The sequence below is a fragment of the Carcharodon carcharias genome, chromosome 17 (genome assembly GCF_017639515.1).
Source record: "Carcharodon carcharias isolate sCarCar2 chromosome 17, sCarCar2.pri, whole genome shotgun sequence".
NCBI lineage: Eukaryota > Metazoa > Chordata > Chondrichthyes > Lamniformes > Lamnidae > Carcharodon > Carcharodon carcharias.
The window spans coordinates 74,039,293-74,054,560 of NC_054483.1; the positions used below are offsets into that span (position 1 = coordinate 74,039,293).

General features: G+C 46.5%; 1 protein-coding gene across 1 annotated transcript in view; it reads left to right on the top strand.

The window, feature by feature from the left end:
* gucy2g (guanylate cyclase 2g) overlaps nucleotides 1-15,268 on the top strand; it is a 119,279-nt gene that overhangs the window by 84,642 nt on the left and 19,369 nt on the right. Inside the window, exons 19-20 of the mRNA XM_041209857.1 lie at nucleotides 4,010-4,184; nucleotides 11,706-11,804. Of these exons, the coding sequence (XP_041065791.1) occupies nucleotides 4,010-4,184; nucleotides 11,706-11,804 (274 nt within the window). The remainder of the gene's footprint in view (nucleotides 1-4,009; nucleotides 4,185-11,705; nucleotides 11,805-15,268) is intronic.

A 15,268-nucleotide genomic window follows, 5' to 3' on the forward strand; every position in this document is an offset into this window, starting at 1 on the left:
CTTAGTCTACTGCATTTGTTGCTCCCAATGTGGTCTCCTCTACATTGGAGAGACCAAACGTAAACTGGGCGACCGCTTTGCAGAACACCTGCGGTCTGTCCGCAAGAATGACCCAAACCTCCCTGTCGCTTGCCATTTTAACACTCCACCCTGCTCTCTTGCCCACATGTCTGTCCTTGGCTTGCTGCATTGTTCCAGTGAAGCCCAACGCAAACTGGAGGAACAACACCTCATCTTCCGACTAGGCACTTTACAGCCATCCGGACTGAATATTGAATTCAACAACTTTAGGTCGTGAGCTCCCTCCCCCATCCCCACCCCCTTTCTGTTTCCCCCTTCCTTTTCTCTTTTTTTTCCAATAAATTATATAGATTTTCCTTTTCCCACCTATTTCCATTATAAAAAGAAAAAAAAATTATTTATTTGTTTATTTTATTTTTTTTAACATCTTTTATGCTCTCCCCACCCTCACTAGAGCTATACCTTGAGTGCCCTACCATCCATTCGTAATTAGCACATTCGTTTAGATAATATCACCAACTTGAACTTAAACACCTATGTGTTCTTTTGTATTATTGTTGTTGACATCTTTTGATGATCTGCTTCTATCACTGCTTGTTTGTCCCTACAACCACACCCCCACTCCACCTCCCACTCTCTCTCTCTCTCCGCCCCCCACACACAAACCTTAAACCAGCTTATATTTCAACTCTTTCTTGGACTCGAACTCAAGTTCTGTCGATGGGTCATGAGGACTCGAAACGTCAACTCTTTTCTTCTCCGCCGATGCTGCCAGACCTGCTGAGTTTTTCCAGGTAATTCTGTTTTTGTTTTTGTCTACAGTGTTGTCCCCCCTGCATTCCCTACTCAAAAAGAACCAACGTTGGTCTTGGGAGGGGCCCCAGAAAGAAATTTTCATAAAGGTGAAACAACTGTTGCACTCATCCAATCTATTAGTGCATTATGACCAGATGAAAGAGTAGGTGGTGAGATGTTGCGCATCTCTCTACGGAGTGGGAGCAGCGCTCTCTCATCAGATGGATGACGGCACAGAACAGCCAATAGGTTATGTATCAAGAACACTCACCGCAGCCCAAAAGGGATACTTGCAAATAGAATCTTTGGTGTCAAGAAATTTCACCAGTACATACACAGCCGCCATTTTATAATTGTTTCAGACCACAAATCATTGCTAGGATTGTTTAGTGAGGACAAGGCTATACCACCCATAGCCTCAGCAAGAATACAATGATGGGCTTTAATTCTGGCAGCACACAAATACACTTTGGTACATAGGCCTGGCAATCAAATTGCAAACGCCGATGCCCTTAGTCATTTGCCTTTACAAGAAAATGATGAGCGCATCCCACTTCCGCAGGAACTTGTTTTACTGTTAAACTTCTAAGATTCCTCACCTGTATGTGCTCAACAGATCAGAGACTGGACAAGTTGGGACCCTGTCCTATCTCAAGTACAAGAACAAATGCTACAAGGTTGGGTACAGGAGCCCTTATCTTACAAAATGAAACCGTGCTTCAACAGGAGAAATGAAATAACCAGCCAGGATAGCATCTTATTGTGGAGAGCACGAGTGATTGTTCCTCCAAAGGGAAGGGAGCCACTTTCAGTTGAACTACACAGTGCTCACCCAGGAATTTCCAAAATGAAAACAAGAGCATGTAGCTATCTATGGTGGCCTGGGATGGATGGTGAAATAGACAGTTTAGTGTGCACTGTGTGCAATGTCAGCAACTGCAAAAGTTGCCAGTGACAGCTCCATTACACCCATGGAAGTGGCCAGGCAGACCCTGGATGCAGTTACACATTGACTACATTAGACATTCCCCGGGAACAATGTCTCTGTTCATTGTCGATGCCCATTCAAAATGCTTGGACATATATGAGATAAAGTCACCAACGTTGGGCCCTACGATTGAGAAACTTAGTCAGGGTTTTGCCATTTGTGGACTACTAAAAGTAGACGTTTCCGATAACGACACTGCATTTACGAGTGCTGAGTTTCAACAGTTTATCATCCTAAACGATATCACTCATGTGAAAACTGTACCATACCATCCTTCCTTAAATGGACTGGCCGAAAGTGCGATTGAAATGTTTCAAGGCAGGCATGAAAATGCTAACTGGCGATTCCTTGGCAACCAAGCCAGCACGCTTTCTTTTTCATTACAAGACTATCCCTCATACAACAACAGGTGTCATACCTGCAGAGTTATTGTTGAAAAGCCGTCTCAGGACGAGATTGAGCTTAATAATGCCAAATTTAGAGGGGAAGCTGGAAAGAGTATCTTGTTGATGCTCAACACAGGACTGACGTGTCTGATGTTCCCCTAAGAGTTGAGGATACAGAACTGCAAGTGCCCACTGAAGCGCAAGTTCAGGCAAGTCTGGACAAGGAGGTTCCTGACAGAGTCTGGAGCTGTGGAGCTACAATGTTCCACACTTACCAGGAAACTACCTAAAAGACCGAACTTGTAAATTCCTTACCCAGTGTAAATGTTATGTTGTCTTGAAAAATATGTACTTGCAAATATAATATGTACAGCCGAGTTAAAGGGGGAGGAATGTAGTAATTATGGTTTTATTTTAGTGTGTAATATACCTTTAAGAATAATACTTGTTAGGAAGATCACATGATCTGTAGTAACCAATAGGAGAGTAGCAGTTTGAGTTGAAAGCTCATGTGTGGTAGTTGCTGAGTATATTGTAAATAAACTTTAAGGGCAGAATTTTCTGCCTGCTGGGTGGGCGGGGGGCGGGCCCGACCCAATCTCTGGTGGGTGGGGAGCCGATCCTCGCTGGAGAAACGGGCCCCGCTGCCATTTTATGTGGGTGGGCCAATTAAGGCCCGCCCAGCGTGACGTCTGCTGGGAAGCGCAATGTGCTTCCTGGGTGAGGGGGGATTCCCCAAAAGCGAGAGAGCGCTCTTTTGCGCATCCGCATGAAAGAGTGCACATCTCCCAGAGGCGAAGTGCTGCCTCAGGGAGATCGCTGACAGTTTTAAGAACATGAAATTAGAAAAAAAAACCTTAACATGTCCCCCTCATGTGACAATGTCACATGAGATGGGACATGTTCATAAATTACACTAAAACTTTATTAAACTGTTTAAATCCCTACATGAAACCTCATCCCGCTGGTAGATGAGGTTTCAGTTTTTTCTATTCCCCACATTAAGGTTGGACGGGCAGGTCCTTTAATTGTTTCAATGATCCTGTCAATGGCCTCAATTGGCCATTGACAGGTCGGCAGGCCCGCAGCTGATTTTGCTGTGTCCCTGCCTTCCTGAAAATTTAACTGGGGTGGGATGATGTCGGGCGTTCCTCCCAGCGTCATCCTGCATCATTTTACACATCGGCCACCCAAGAAGTGTCTGCAGATCAACCCTATCACTAATAGCACAACTCAGCCTCCCTACAACAAAAGGGTTTTAAATATTCAGTCCCTGTATTAATTTTCTAAAAAATATAATAGTAACATTTAGTTTGTTTTTCAATAGTGACAAGCTATTGCAATAGGATCAAAGACCAGTCAGGAATTGTTGGATGCATTTGCAGTCTTCAGCACTGCATTCATAGTCACTGGACCATCACTTTGCTTGCAACGCAATCACAGGGAAGAGGGTACAGTCATGGTGATGGCAATGTTAAAAACTGACACTGCTACTTCTCTCTAGTGCTTGTGCAACTGATTACATCCTTTAATTATTGTTTGCATTGTCAGTAAATGGTTGTTGAATCAGCTAAAATGTCTGGAGTGACTGCAAATGTTCACAAATTTAAACAGTGTGCAGGACTGTGATTAGTGTTGTGATGGCATCATTGCATAGTCAATCAAGCCTGCTGTCGTTTTCCTTTAAAAAGTTAAATCCAATTTAAAAGGGGGAAGCAAATGTTCTTAATGTCTGTTCCCTTCCATTAGTCCAGATGTTTACACATTCCTTTCAAATTTTGAAAAATTATACAGCGTTCTATTTCTCTCTTGACTGAAGGTTGAAACAATAGGCGACGCTTACATGGTAGCAAGTGGACTCCCCATTCGCAATGGAATGCAGCATGCTGGGGAAATCGCCACAATGTCTTTACATTTTCTCAGCACCATTGTGACCTTTAAGATACGACACACAGATAATGTGCAACTCAAACTTCGAATTGGCCTAAACACAGGTAACATAGCATCAATTTGATTTAAATGTTTCTGTTGTTAATTATTTTATTCTAGTGTACCATACATACACAGATCGTATAATTCTGTCTCCTTAGCCTTTCCACTGTCCTTGCATGATTTCAGTCAAAAATTGAAACTGTTGTAATGCCTGGAATTTTATGTGGCGATGTTGACCCCGAACCTCTGGCTGAAAAGTCAGGGGTGTACCGGCCTCTGCATGGCCAGGAGGCCCTGAGTTGATTTTATGGCAGTCGAGCCATTAAGTGGCTCAGGGCAAGATTTCCACCCCAGTCTGGGAGTAAGTTTCGCCTCTGAGAGCAGCTGGCAGTTCTTAACTCCCACCAGTGTCCCCAGGAGCGGTGGCCAACAAAGACCTAAGACCTTTACTGGACCTGGATATCAAGGTGAGATGTGTGGGTTTTGCCAGGACTAGTCTGGCAGGTCTCGCTGATGGGCAAGGCTGCAATTTGGAGGGCTGGGGGGGTGGAATAAGCACCATGGGGTGGGTCCTCCGTTGGGCACAGAGGTCTGAAATAGAAGTGACCCCCTAACCCAACCCGCAACATGGCCACCAGGAATCATTTGGGGTCTGGCCACTTGATGTGGGAATCCCCTGCCACTTATAAAATATCAGTAGCAGCAGGGGAAAGCTTTAATCGAACATTAATTGACGACTTAAAGGCCTCAATTGGCTCAATGGCGGGTGGACTGCCCGATAATTCCCCCCACCGCTGGTAAAATACCAGTGGAGGTGGGTAGCTGATACACAGGACACATCCTGCCATGCCACCCAATTTTACAGACCTGCCAGCCCAGTCCCAGGGAGCAATGTAAAAGTCCATCAATAATTCGAGTCCAAAACAGGCGCTAATCAATCGGTGTAGGGAGGTCTGAAATGGCACACCCAGAAATTGTGAAGGAAGCAAAGGAATTAAAATGGCTTGGTTTTATTTAAATTTGCTAAAAATGTCACCCACCCAAAAGTGGTGGGATTGATGTCTGGGCCAGAGGGCAGGAATGGGAATTTGGGCATTTGCTGCATCGCACTGGAAAATGATCCCTGACGTAAGCTGTGTGCTGTGGGGAGAATGGATCGTGGAGCTGATGCCAGACAGTGACTCCTGCTGAAGACTTAAAGACACCCAATCATCCTAATCCACATGGATTCCATGTATGGTATCTCAGCCTTCATAAATAGAGGTACTGAATACAAAAGCAGACAAGTTATGCTGAACCTTTATAAAGCTCTGGTTATGCCACAACTGGAGTATTGTCTCACGGTCTGGCCACCATGCTTTACGAAGGATGAGAAAGTTTTTTTAAGAGGGTACAGAGAAAATTTCCAGAATGGTTCTAGGAATAAGGGAATTTAGCTACAAAAATAGGTTGAAGAAGCTGAGACTGTTTTCCTTGGAGCAAAAGAGATTGTGGGGAGAAGACAGAGTTGTACAACATTATGACAAGTTTAGGTAAGGTAAACAAAGAATAGCTGTTCTCATAAAGCTGATTGTACAAGAGGAAGGTCTTGCACAAGGGAAAAAGGGGGGTGTGAGACAGAACTTTTTAATGCAGTGAGTGGTCATGACCTGGAACTGGCTACCCACGAGGGTAATGAAAGCAAAGACAATCAATGATTTCAAAAGCAAATTGGATAGGCACTTGAAGGGAATAAAATGGCAGGGCTATGGTGCAGTGCAGGAAAATGGGATTGACTAGGTTGTTCTACAGAGAGCTGGAATGGACTTGATGGGCCTCCTTCTGTGCTGTAATGCCTCTATGACTATAAAGGTAACATTTTAAACTTAGCTTGGACTTTCTTAGCCACTCTGCGGACTCTTGTCAAGGTAGAGCTGACTATGGGCAGGTCTTTGGAATTCATGAGTTAATATGGAATTGGCGTGTGTGTGACAGTATTGGGCTGTGATTTTTAAATTTTAATGAGGCCTAGCCTGCATTGCAGCAAGAACCTTGACCAATTTCATAGTCGTAGGTAAACTGCTGCCAGTTGGGAATTGTATAGTGTTGGGCCAATAAGTGGATTGAGACAATCTTGACCCCTCCCTCTCACCATTCCTACTTTTGTGGTTGAGGGGGTGGTGTTAAAAATGAATCTCAAGGTGTTTCAGTTTCAATCTCTTTATCATCATTTTCTCCTTCAATGGCCTGAGAACAATTTCTTTAAGCTTTAACCCATGAATATATAATAAGAAGCCAATCCCTCTGAATGGGGTGTCAGATAAAAACAAAGCAAACACACTGCACGGGGCCTGATGACAGTTTCCTTACCATTTGAATTCTGCATCTCCTCGCTTTCTGGCCCAACGGAGTTTCTGAAGCTGATGATGAACAATTGTCCCAACTCGGATTAAACTCCCACACTCACTTTGGATAGGAACAGTAAACAAAGACATTGGGTGGAATCGTCCCAGATTTGCACTAAGTGCGGTAGCAGACGGGGAAAAATGACGTTTCACCCGTCAGTTGCCATGACAGGTTTTCACACTGTATCATCCCAATCCCGCCACATTTATGCATTCCTGGGAAACAGACCGTTTCGATGGCGGGCGGCCTCTCATTTTCCCGCCTGCCATCACCTCGCTGCTTCATCGTGCCAGGCACCATATTTAAAGCCCAGCCATGCGCACACATCTCAACTGTTGCAGGGAAGATGTCCACCAAAGGCAAGAAGACTGTAGCCCCCAGGTTTAGCGGCGCATCACTGGAACACATTTTGGATGCCTTGGAGTACTGCCAGGGTGTCCTCTACCCCCGCTCTGGCTGCAGGGTGGGCAGCCACATCATCAGCCAGACTTGGGAGATGGTGGCAGTGGTGGTCAATGCCAATGCCCTGCAAAATAGGACAGCCACCCAGTGCCTCTACAGGATGAACGGTCTAATCAGTTCCCCCAGGGTAACTCACGCTTCTCATCACTCTCAACTCACACACTCACAAACCCATCACACATCCACAAGGATCTCACACCTCAAAGTACAAAAGCACTAACTCTCACGCACACCCTCACATCTCCATTGGCTCATATCCTCTCGAGCTCACATCCTCATTTCAGCCCAAAGCTTCATTCGCCACACAAACATTCCCTGTGGTGCCATATGTCCTGCTCACACTCTCTCCATCTATTTTCATGCAGGAGAAGCTGGCTCACATCAGCAGGGAGAGGTCCCAGACCGCAGGTGGAGTGGTCCACATTAGACTCCTCCCTCACTTTGAGGAGTGTGCCATCGCGCTGACTGGTGAGGACATGGACTGTGCCTGCAGTGACTGTGAGGTCAGCAGCAAACACCCACGTGAGGATCCTGCACCACACCATCCCTCCCTCAATGCAACTGTGAGTGCTCTCTCTCCTGCTTTCTCTTTCTCTCTCTCTGCTGCCATGCACTAATTATCTCTACTTTGGTTCACAGGCAGCACTGCCAAGGGACCAACATCCTCAGCCAGCCAATCCCTCAGCTCCATCCACATCTTCATCTGCAGCCAAGAGCAGCCCAGAAGACCTGTCACCGCTGATGGAGCAGCCAGCCCACCAGTGATTCTGGATGGAAAAGTGATTGTGTGACAGGGCCTTTCGGAGCCTCATGCAAGCATTCTCTCACGCACACTGATCCTTCACGTTTCACACTCATCTTAATGTCCTGAGCATTTTGAATGCTGCCTGCTGGGGTTCGCTTTCAGTTGTCCATCTGAGCTGACCTGCATCTCCAGCCACTCACTGATCACACTCCCATGCAACACATGATCTCGCCCACCACCACTCTCATTTCACTTTCAGTTTAGCAAGCACAATCTGGTTTCACTGCATTGTCCGCTCACCTGTCTTTTCCCCTCCCGTAGTCACCCATTTCTTCTCCCCTATCACAGTTGACATCGCCCCCCCCACCCCCGACCTCCCCCACCCCACTGAGAGCCTACCAACCAACCCGTTTCCTTCGGGAACCTCCAGGTGAATGTGCACATGAACTTCCTTCCCGAAAATCCCACCTCCATCCACATTCACCTCCCCGACCTCCTCCTTCCCACCCCCAGGGTCCATGTCTGCTTCCAAGTCCCCACAAACCACCTTCACCATCCCTTCAATTGCTACCACTGAATCTCATTCTCCCACCCTACCGCCTCAATCTGCCCTCGGTCATTCTCACTCTTCCTGCATATCACGCCCAACCTCAGTTCACTCCCCAGGAGCCAGACGTGGCCCTATCTGACCCCTCCCGTGAACGTTTACCTGCACATCATCCCCTCCATACCCTTTCCTCCCTCCACACCCCTTCCCCCTCTGCACCCCTTACCCCCTCTTCACCCCTTTACCACTTCACACCCCTTCCACCCCAGTCCTCCCACCCAACCCTTGGACTCCCCACTCCTGCTTAGTTCCTCCCTCTTCCTGACTCCTTCCCCCACCCCACCTCTTCCGCCACCCTTAGTCCCTCCCCCTGACTCCTTCCTCCAGCCTTACCTCTTCCTCCAACCTCATTTCCTCCTCCAGCCTCACTTCTTCCACCAGCCTCACTTCTTCTTCCACCTTACTCCCTCCCCTCTCCGCACACCTTCCCCCCCCACCAGACACCCTCCACTCTGCACTCCTTCCCTTGCACCTTCCAACTCCCCCTTACTCCTACCTGCCCAGTTGCCTTCTTCTCTCCTGTTACCCCCTCCTCCCCATTCTCCCTCCCTCCTCCCACCTTCACCCTGACATGTTTATTCCCTCCCTCCCAATCTTACCCCATCCTGACACCTTCATTCCCCCCTCCCAACCTCACCTCCACCGAAACCTTCATTCCCCCCTCCCAACCACCCCTCCTCGACACCTTCATTCCCCCTCTCAACCTCACCTCTCCCAGTCGATCCTAGCCCTCCCTCTCCCCCCCACCTCGACCATCATCCATTGTGAGCATCAACGGTGACTTTCCAACTTCTGTGAGGTGCTTTGCGGCAGAGCCATGTCCAAGAGAATCCATCCAGCATGCCATGGACGTTCCTCCAGTGTGCCATTGGTGTCAGGCTCCAGCATCCTCTGCTCCTTGGATGTCCGTGGTGTGAGCGAAGCCCTGGTGAGTAAGTCCCGACTTCTGCACATCACAGTTGTCAAGACATGTTCTACAGCGGCATGTTTTCCTGCCAACGTGAGCGGACGATCCAGTGTGGGGGACGATTCCAGCGGGCAGGCCTAATAACGATATGCTGATGTATTACAATGAAGTTCCCAATGTCCGATGGCAGAGAACTGGCTTCACACTGTTGGGAAACAGATCACGCCACTGAACACGCCCGATGCTGATGGGCATGGAAAATCCAAGCCATTGAAACAACATGCTAAAACCATTGATCCAATTTATTTGCAAAGCTAGTTGGTGTTATCAATTAAAGAGATTTACACAAATACAAGTCGAATTTATAACGTCATTTCATCTGCCCTTCTGTAGTTTATGGGGCGTTTGAGGTTTCCTATGGAAGAGATTTAGATATGAGGTCAAGTGCCTGGAGAGCATTTGGATCTCAACACACAGCTTAACCAAAAGTCCAACTCTACTTAAAGAACCAAAAACAAAAGCAGAAAATAAAACCATAAGACCATAAGACGTAGGAGCAGAAGTAGGCCATTCGGCCCATCAAGTCTGCTCCACCATTCAATGAGATCATGGCTGATCTGATAATCTTCAACTCCACTTTCCTGCCTTTTCCCCACAACCCTTGATTCCCTTACTGATTAAAAATTTGTCCATATCAGCTTTGAACACTTACAACTCAGCTTCTACAGCCCTCTGCGGTAAAGAATTCCACAGATAAACTACCCTCTGAAAGAAGAAATTCCTCCTCATCTCTGTTTTAAATGGGCGACCCCTTACTCTGAGATTATGCCCTCTGGTCTTAGACTCTCCCACAGGGGGAAACAACCACTCAGCATCTACCCTGTCAAGCCCCCTAAGAATCTTATATGTTTCAATAAGATCGCATCTCATTCTTCTAAACTCCAATAAGTACAGGCCCAACCTATTCGACCTCTCCTCATAAGAAAATCCCTTCATACCAGGGATCAACCTAGTGAACCTTCTCTGGACTGCCTCCAATGCCAGTATGTCTTTCCTTAGATAAAGGGTCCAAACTGTTCACAGTATCTTAGGTGTGGTCTACCTAGTGCCTTGTACAGTTTTAGCAAGACTTCGCTACTTTTATACTGCATTCCTTTTGAAATAAAGGCCAACATTCCATTCGCCTTCCCTATTATCTGCTGAACTTGTATGTTAGCTTTTTGGGATTCATGCAATTGGACCCCCAAATCCCTCTGTGCTGCAGCCTTCTGCAGTCTTTCTCCGTTTACATAATATTCTTCCTGTCAAAGTGCATAATCTCACATTTTCCCACATTATATTCCATCTGCCACTTTTTTGTGATAGTACATTCATTTCCCTCATCTAAGTCCTTTATATATATTGTAAATAATTGAGGGCCCAGCACAGATCCCTGTGGCATTCCACTGGTTACAGGTTACCATCCTGAAAATGTTCCCCTTATCCCAACTCTCTGTCTTCTATTAGATGGCCAATCCTTATCCATGCTAATATACTACGCCCAACTCTCATCTTATTAAGTAGCCTTATGTGCGGAACCTTATCAAATGCCTTTTGGAAAACCAAATATATTACAACTCCTATTTCCCCTTTATTTATCCTACTTGTTACCTCCTCAAAGAATTCTAATAAATTTGTCAGGCATGATTTCCCCTTCATGAAGCCATGCTGACTCTGCTTGATTAGATTATGTAATTCTAAATGCTCTGCTATTGCATCCTTTATAATAGACTAACATTTTCCCAGAAAGAGATGTTAAGCTAACTGGCCTATAGTTACCAATTTTTGTCTCCCTCCCTTTTTGAATAATTTTGAAAAATGCAGGTAAAGCTCAGCAGGTCGGGCAGCCTCTATGGAGAGAGAAACAGAGTTAAAGTTTCAATTCCATATAACTCTTCTTCAGAGCTCTGAAGAAGTCTTGTGGACTCGAAACATTAACTCTGTTTCTCTCTCCACAGATACTGCCAGACCTATTGAGTTTTTCCAGCATTTTCTGCTTTTATTTCAGATTCCCAGCATCCGCATTATTTTGCTTTTATCTTAGTGTAGAACTAAAAAGTTGCCCCCCAAGTACAAATGAATGAAAGAACAAAGAAATCCTACTTTTGGCTGATATGTATTGGAGTCCTATTATTCTTCATGTGATTGATGATTTTCTATTCCACTTTACATAAAATAGAGAATAAGGCAACATAATACTTCAAAGTTTCCACAGAGGGGGTTTTACTTTCTAGTTTCCTACATTATATGATCAATTCAGATTCTTAATCCCTAGGAGATTTTTGGGAGCTGACTGTTGACAGAGATATGGATTACTGCAAATTATGAGAACCAGGAAACCATCACAGAATATTGGTGGGTGGGTTTGAAAGGTGTTAATTACAGAGTTGTGAAGAGAAAATTCCACTCTTAACTCACTGTTAAAATTACTTTTTCAGGTCCAGTAGTTGCCGGTGTAGTTGGAACAACTATGCCCAGATACTGTCTGTTTGGAGATACTGTCAATGTAGCATCAAGGATGGAGAGCAATGGTTTACGTAAGTATTCAATCTTTTTCCTTAATACGTTTTGTTAAACTAAGTAAAGTAACACATCTGGAGCTCAGCTTCCCTGGATGGGTAGGCAGGGCAGTATCATCCTGTGTACAAGTGTTGAATACTCCATGCTGTACAATGGCCGTAGATTCTGCACCTTCCTCTTTGATATTGTGCATTTGGGAAAGGAATTGCTCAGTAAAAATATGGGATGCTGTAAAATTTGAATTATATTTTAGGCACACATATGTAAAAGAAATCAACTTTTAGTGATCGCAAGAAATCAGTTTCGTTTAATTTTTTTGAAAGTGTAAAACGGAGAAAATATCTTTTCACCAAAAAGAATACTCTCATCAATCAATAATCATGGTCAGAAGGTTGCTAGTGGGCACCCCGGCGACAGCTCACCACTTCCTAACTCTGGATGCCATATTTAAAGTGTAGGCACGCACAGCCTTTTCAATGTCAGTTGTCCAGGACTGCTCCACTGAAGTCATGGCCCTGAAACTCAAGAAGACAGCAGTCCCCAAATTCAGTAGATGCAGTCAAGACCCACTGCCATGTCCTCTATCCCTGCTCTGGCCTCAGGAGGCCCAGCAAGGTGACCAATCCAGCTAGGGAGGCAGTGGCAGTGGTGGTCAGTGCCAACACAGTCCAGAAGAGATCAGCCACCCAGTGCAGGGAGAAGATGAATGACCTCATCTGTTTTGCCAGGATAAGTCATCCATCTCATCACTGTCGACTCGCACACTCACAAACCCATCACACTTTCACTAGCATCTCACTCACTGCAGCTTAAGGGGCATCACCACTCACTCTCACACATGCCCTCATGCCTCCATCTGGGCTCATCCACTCTGGACATCATATCCTTATGCCGTCCATGGCTCTGCTTACCACCCAATCATGTCAGGCATCCTTATCATCTGCCCCAGCATGCGCCTTGCTCACACTCTCCCCATCTGTCTTTATGCAGGTCAAACCCACGCACAATAAAAGGGACAGGCCCAAGGCTGGGGGTGGAGTTCCCCACATCAAGTTCGAGAATCAAGTTCTAGCGTTCAAACTTCCAAACCTGAGTGTCTCTCACACTGCGGTATGTGTCTTATGGGGACAAGGCTCTCGTCACAAACTAGGGGTGCTGTGCTGTGCATCTCCTCACCTCAGCACTTGCCGAAGTCACTGAGGCTAATTCCAAACATTGATTTTTGACGGGTAATTGAGGCTTTGAGCAGGCTCTGGGGGTGAACGTGGTTGCTTTAGACAATGTTTAGGGGAGCAATGGGATAGGAGCAAGGATGTGCTGAAGCTGAAGTGTGCTCATTATTAGCAATGACACTCTTGAGGGCTTCATGGTGTGAGTGCATTTTGGACTTGGCAAGGGGCAGGGCTGGCCATGGGGGCATAATGTTTGTGTTAAAGAGGAGGCATTTTATTGTCTGGCAGGCAAGTGTTTGATGTCATCAGGCTCAGGTGGTCCGCATCCATATTAAGCTGAGGATAAATGCAGCCCTGGATCCCTAACTGAGAGTGTCAGATGTCAGTGTGGTTTGGAAGAATGCACCACAGACGACTGACTCATCTCTAAATGGATTCACAGCAGCAGAATATCATCGGCTACCCTGCCCCATGCGGGAATTAACTGCTTCACCATCGATGTCACACGAGTGTGTAGTTCCATTGCTTCAGATGGACCCTCTTGAGGAGCCTTGTCCCATTGAAGGCACACAGCTTCAATACCACCGAGGATCGACCGACAGCTCCTGGTTCTTGTAGGGTGTCTTTGCGACTGGGATGCTGGAGAGATGCTTGAAGAGGCAGCAGCTTCTAACGTCTGATGCTGGGATGCCCTCCTCCAGTTTGCACCTCATCTCAGCAAGGGCACATGCTGCCAAAGGTTCATCATCCTTCAAAGGATCAGGACAATGTGAGCCTGATGTGTAATTATTCACTCTCATATTGAAGTGTATGGGCGAAATGAGAGGAATTACAATACTGGTGCTCATGCAGGCAAAGGGTGCTCAATACAATTTGTCATCCTCCTGGTGGAATCTGGTAGATCTCAGGTTCTCACATGCATACCTGCTCATCTGGCCCATTCTATGGCCTCATACCCTGCAGCGTCTACTTCCCCAAACTCATCACCCTCATCCCCTTCGAGGTCCTCTCATCGGAGGAGATGTGCGGCTCCTTCATCTCACCATCTGGCAAGTCCTCCCCACTTTACAGCTGCAGGTTGTGCAGCGCGCAGCAAGCCACGATGATCCTTGAGACCCTCTATAGACAGTACTGGAGTGCTCCACCAGATCTGCCCAGGCATTGCATCTTTAGGATCCCTACGTTGTGCTGCACCAATGCTTGGCTAGTGCCAAGAACTCGTTGTACATTCTCTCTGCAGGAGTCTGAAGCTGCCACATGGCGTCATCAGCCATTTCCTTTGCTGGTACCCTTTGTCACCGAGGAGCTAGCCCTGAACCCTGGATGGTCCCTCAAAGATGTCTGGGATCTGCGACCTACTCAAGGTGTATGAGTCATGGACGGCTCCTGGGTGTTCAGCGCAAACCTGCATAATCAGTTTCTTGTGGTCACAGACCAGCTCTACATTGAGCGAATGGTAGCCTTTCCGGTTTATGTATTGCAGTGCCTGTTGCCAGGGAGCTTTTATAGCCACATGAGCCCAGCACATCAGCGCAAAAGGAAAGGCTGAAGCTTTTGCTGGAAACTTCAGCCAGATTTGCCGAGTGGGCGATCCATCTCGGCCTCCTCCAGAGGTCCCCAGCATCACAGATGCCAGTCTTCAGCCAATTTGATTCACTCCACGTGATATCAAGAAATGGCCGAAGGCACTGGATATTACAAAGCCTGCAGGCCCTGACAATATTCAGGCAATTGTACTTAAGACTTGTGATCCAGAACTTGCCACATGTCTAGCCAAGCTGTTTCAGTGCAGCTACAACATTGGCATCTACCTGGCTATGTGGAAAGTTGCACAGCTATGTCCTGTACACAAAAAGCAGTACAAATCCAGCCGGCCAATTACCGCCCCATCAGTCTACTCTCCAGCATCAGTAAAGTAATGGAAGGGGTCATCAACAGTGTTATCAAGCAGCACTTGCTTAGCAATAACCTGCTCACCTACACCCAGTTTGGGTTCTGCCAGGGCCACTCAGCTCCTGACCTCATTACTGTCTTGGTTCAAACATGGACAAAAGAGCTGAACTGCCGAGGTGAATTGAGAGTGACTGCCCTTGATATCAAGGCAGCTTTTGACCTAGTGTGGCATCAAGGAACTCTAATGAAATTGCAGTTAATGGGAATCAAGGGAAAAGTTCTCCACTGGTTGGAGTCATACCTAGCACAAAGGAAGATGGTTGTGGCGAGGTGGGTGATGACGTGCCACTTAGCAACATTAGTCACACATGAATGGGTATCATTGCTTCATTTTCCCGATTCCCTGCACTGCTATT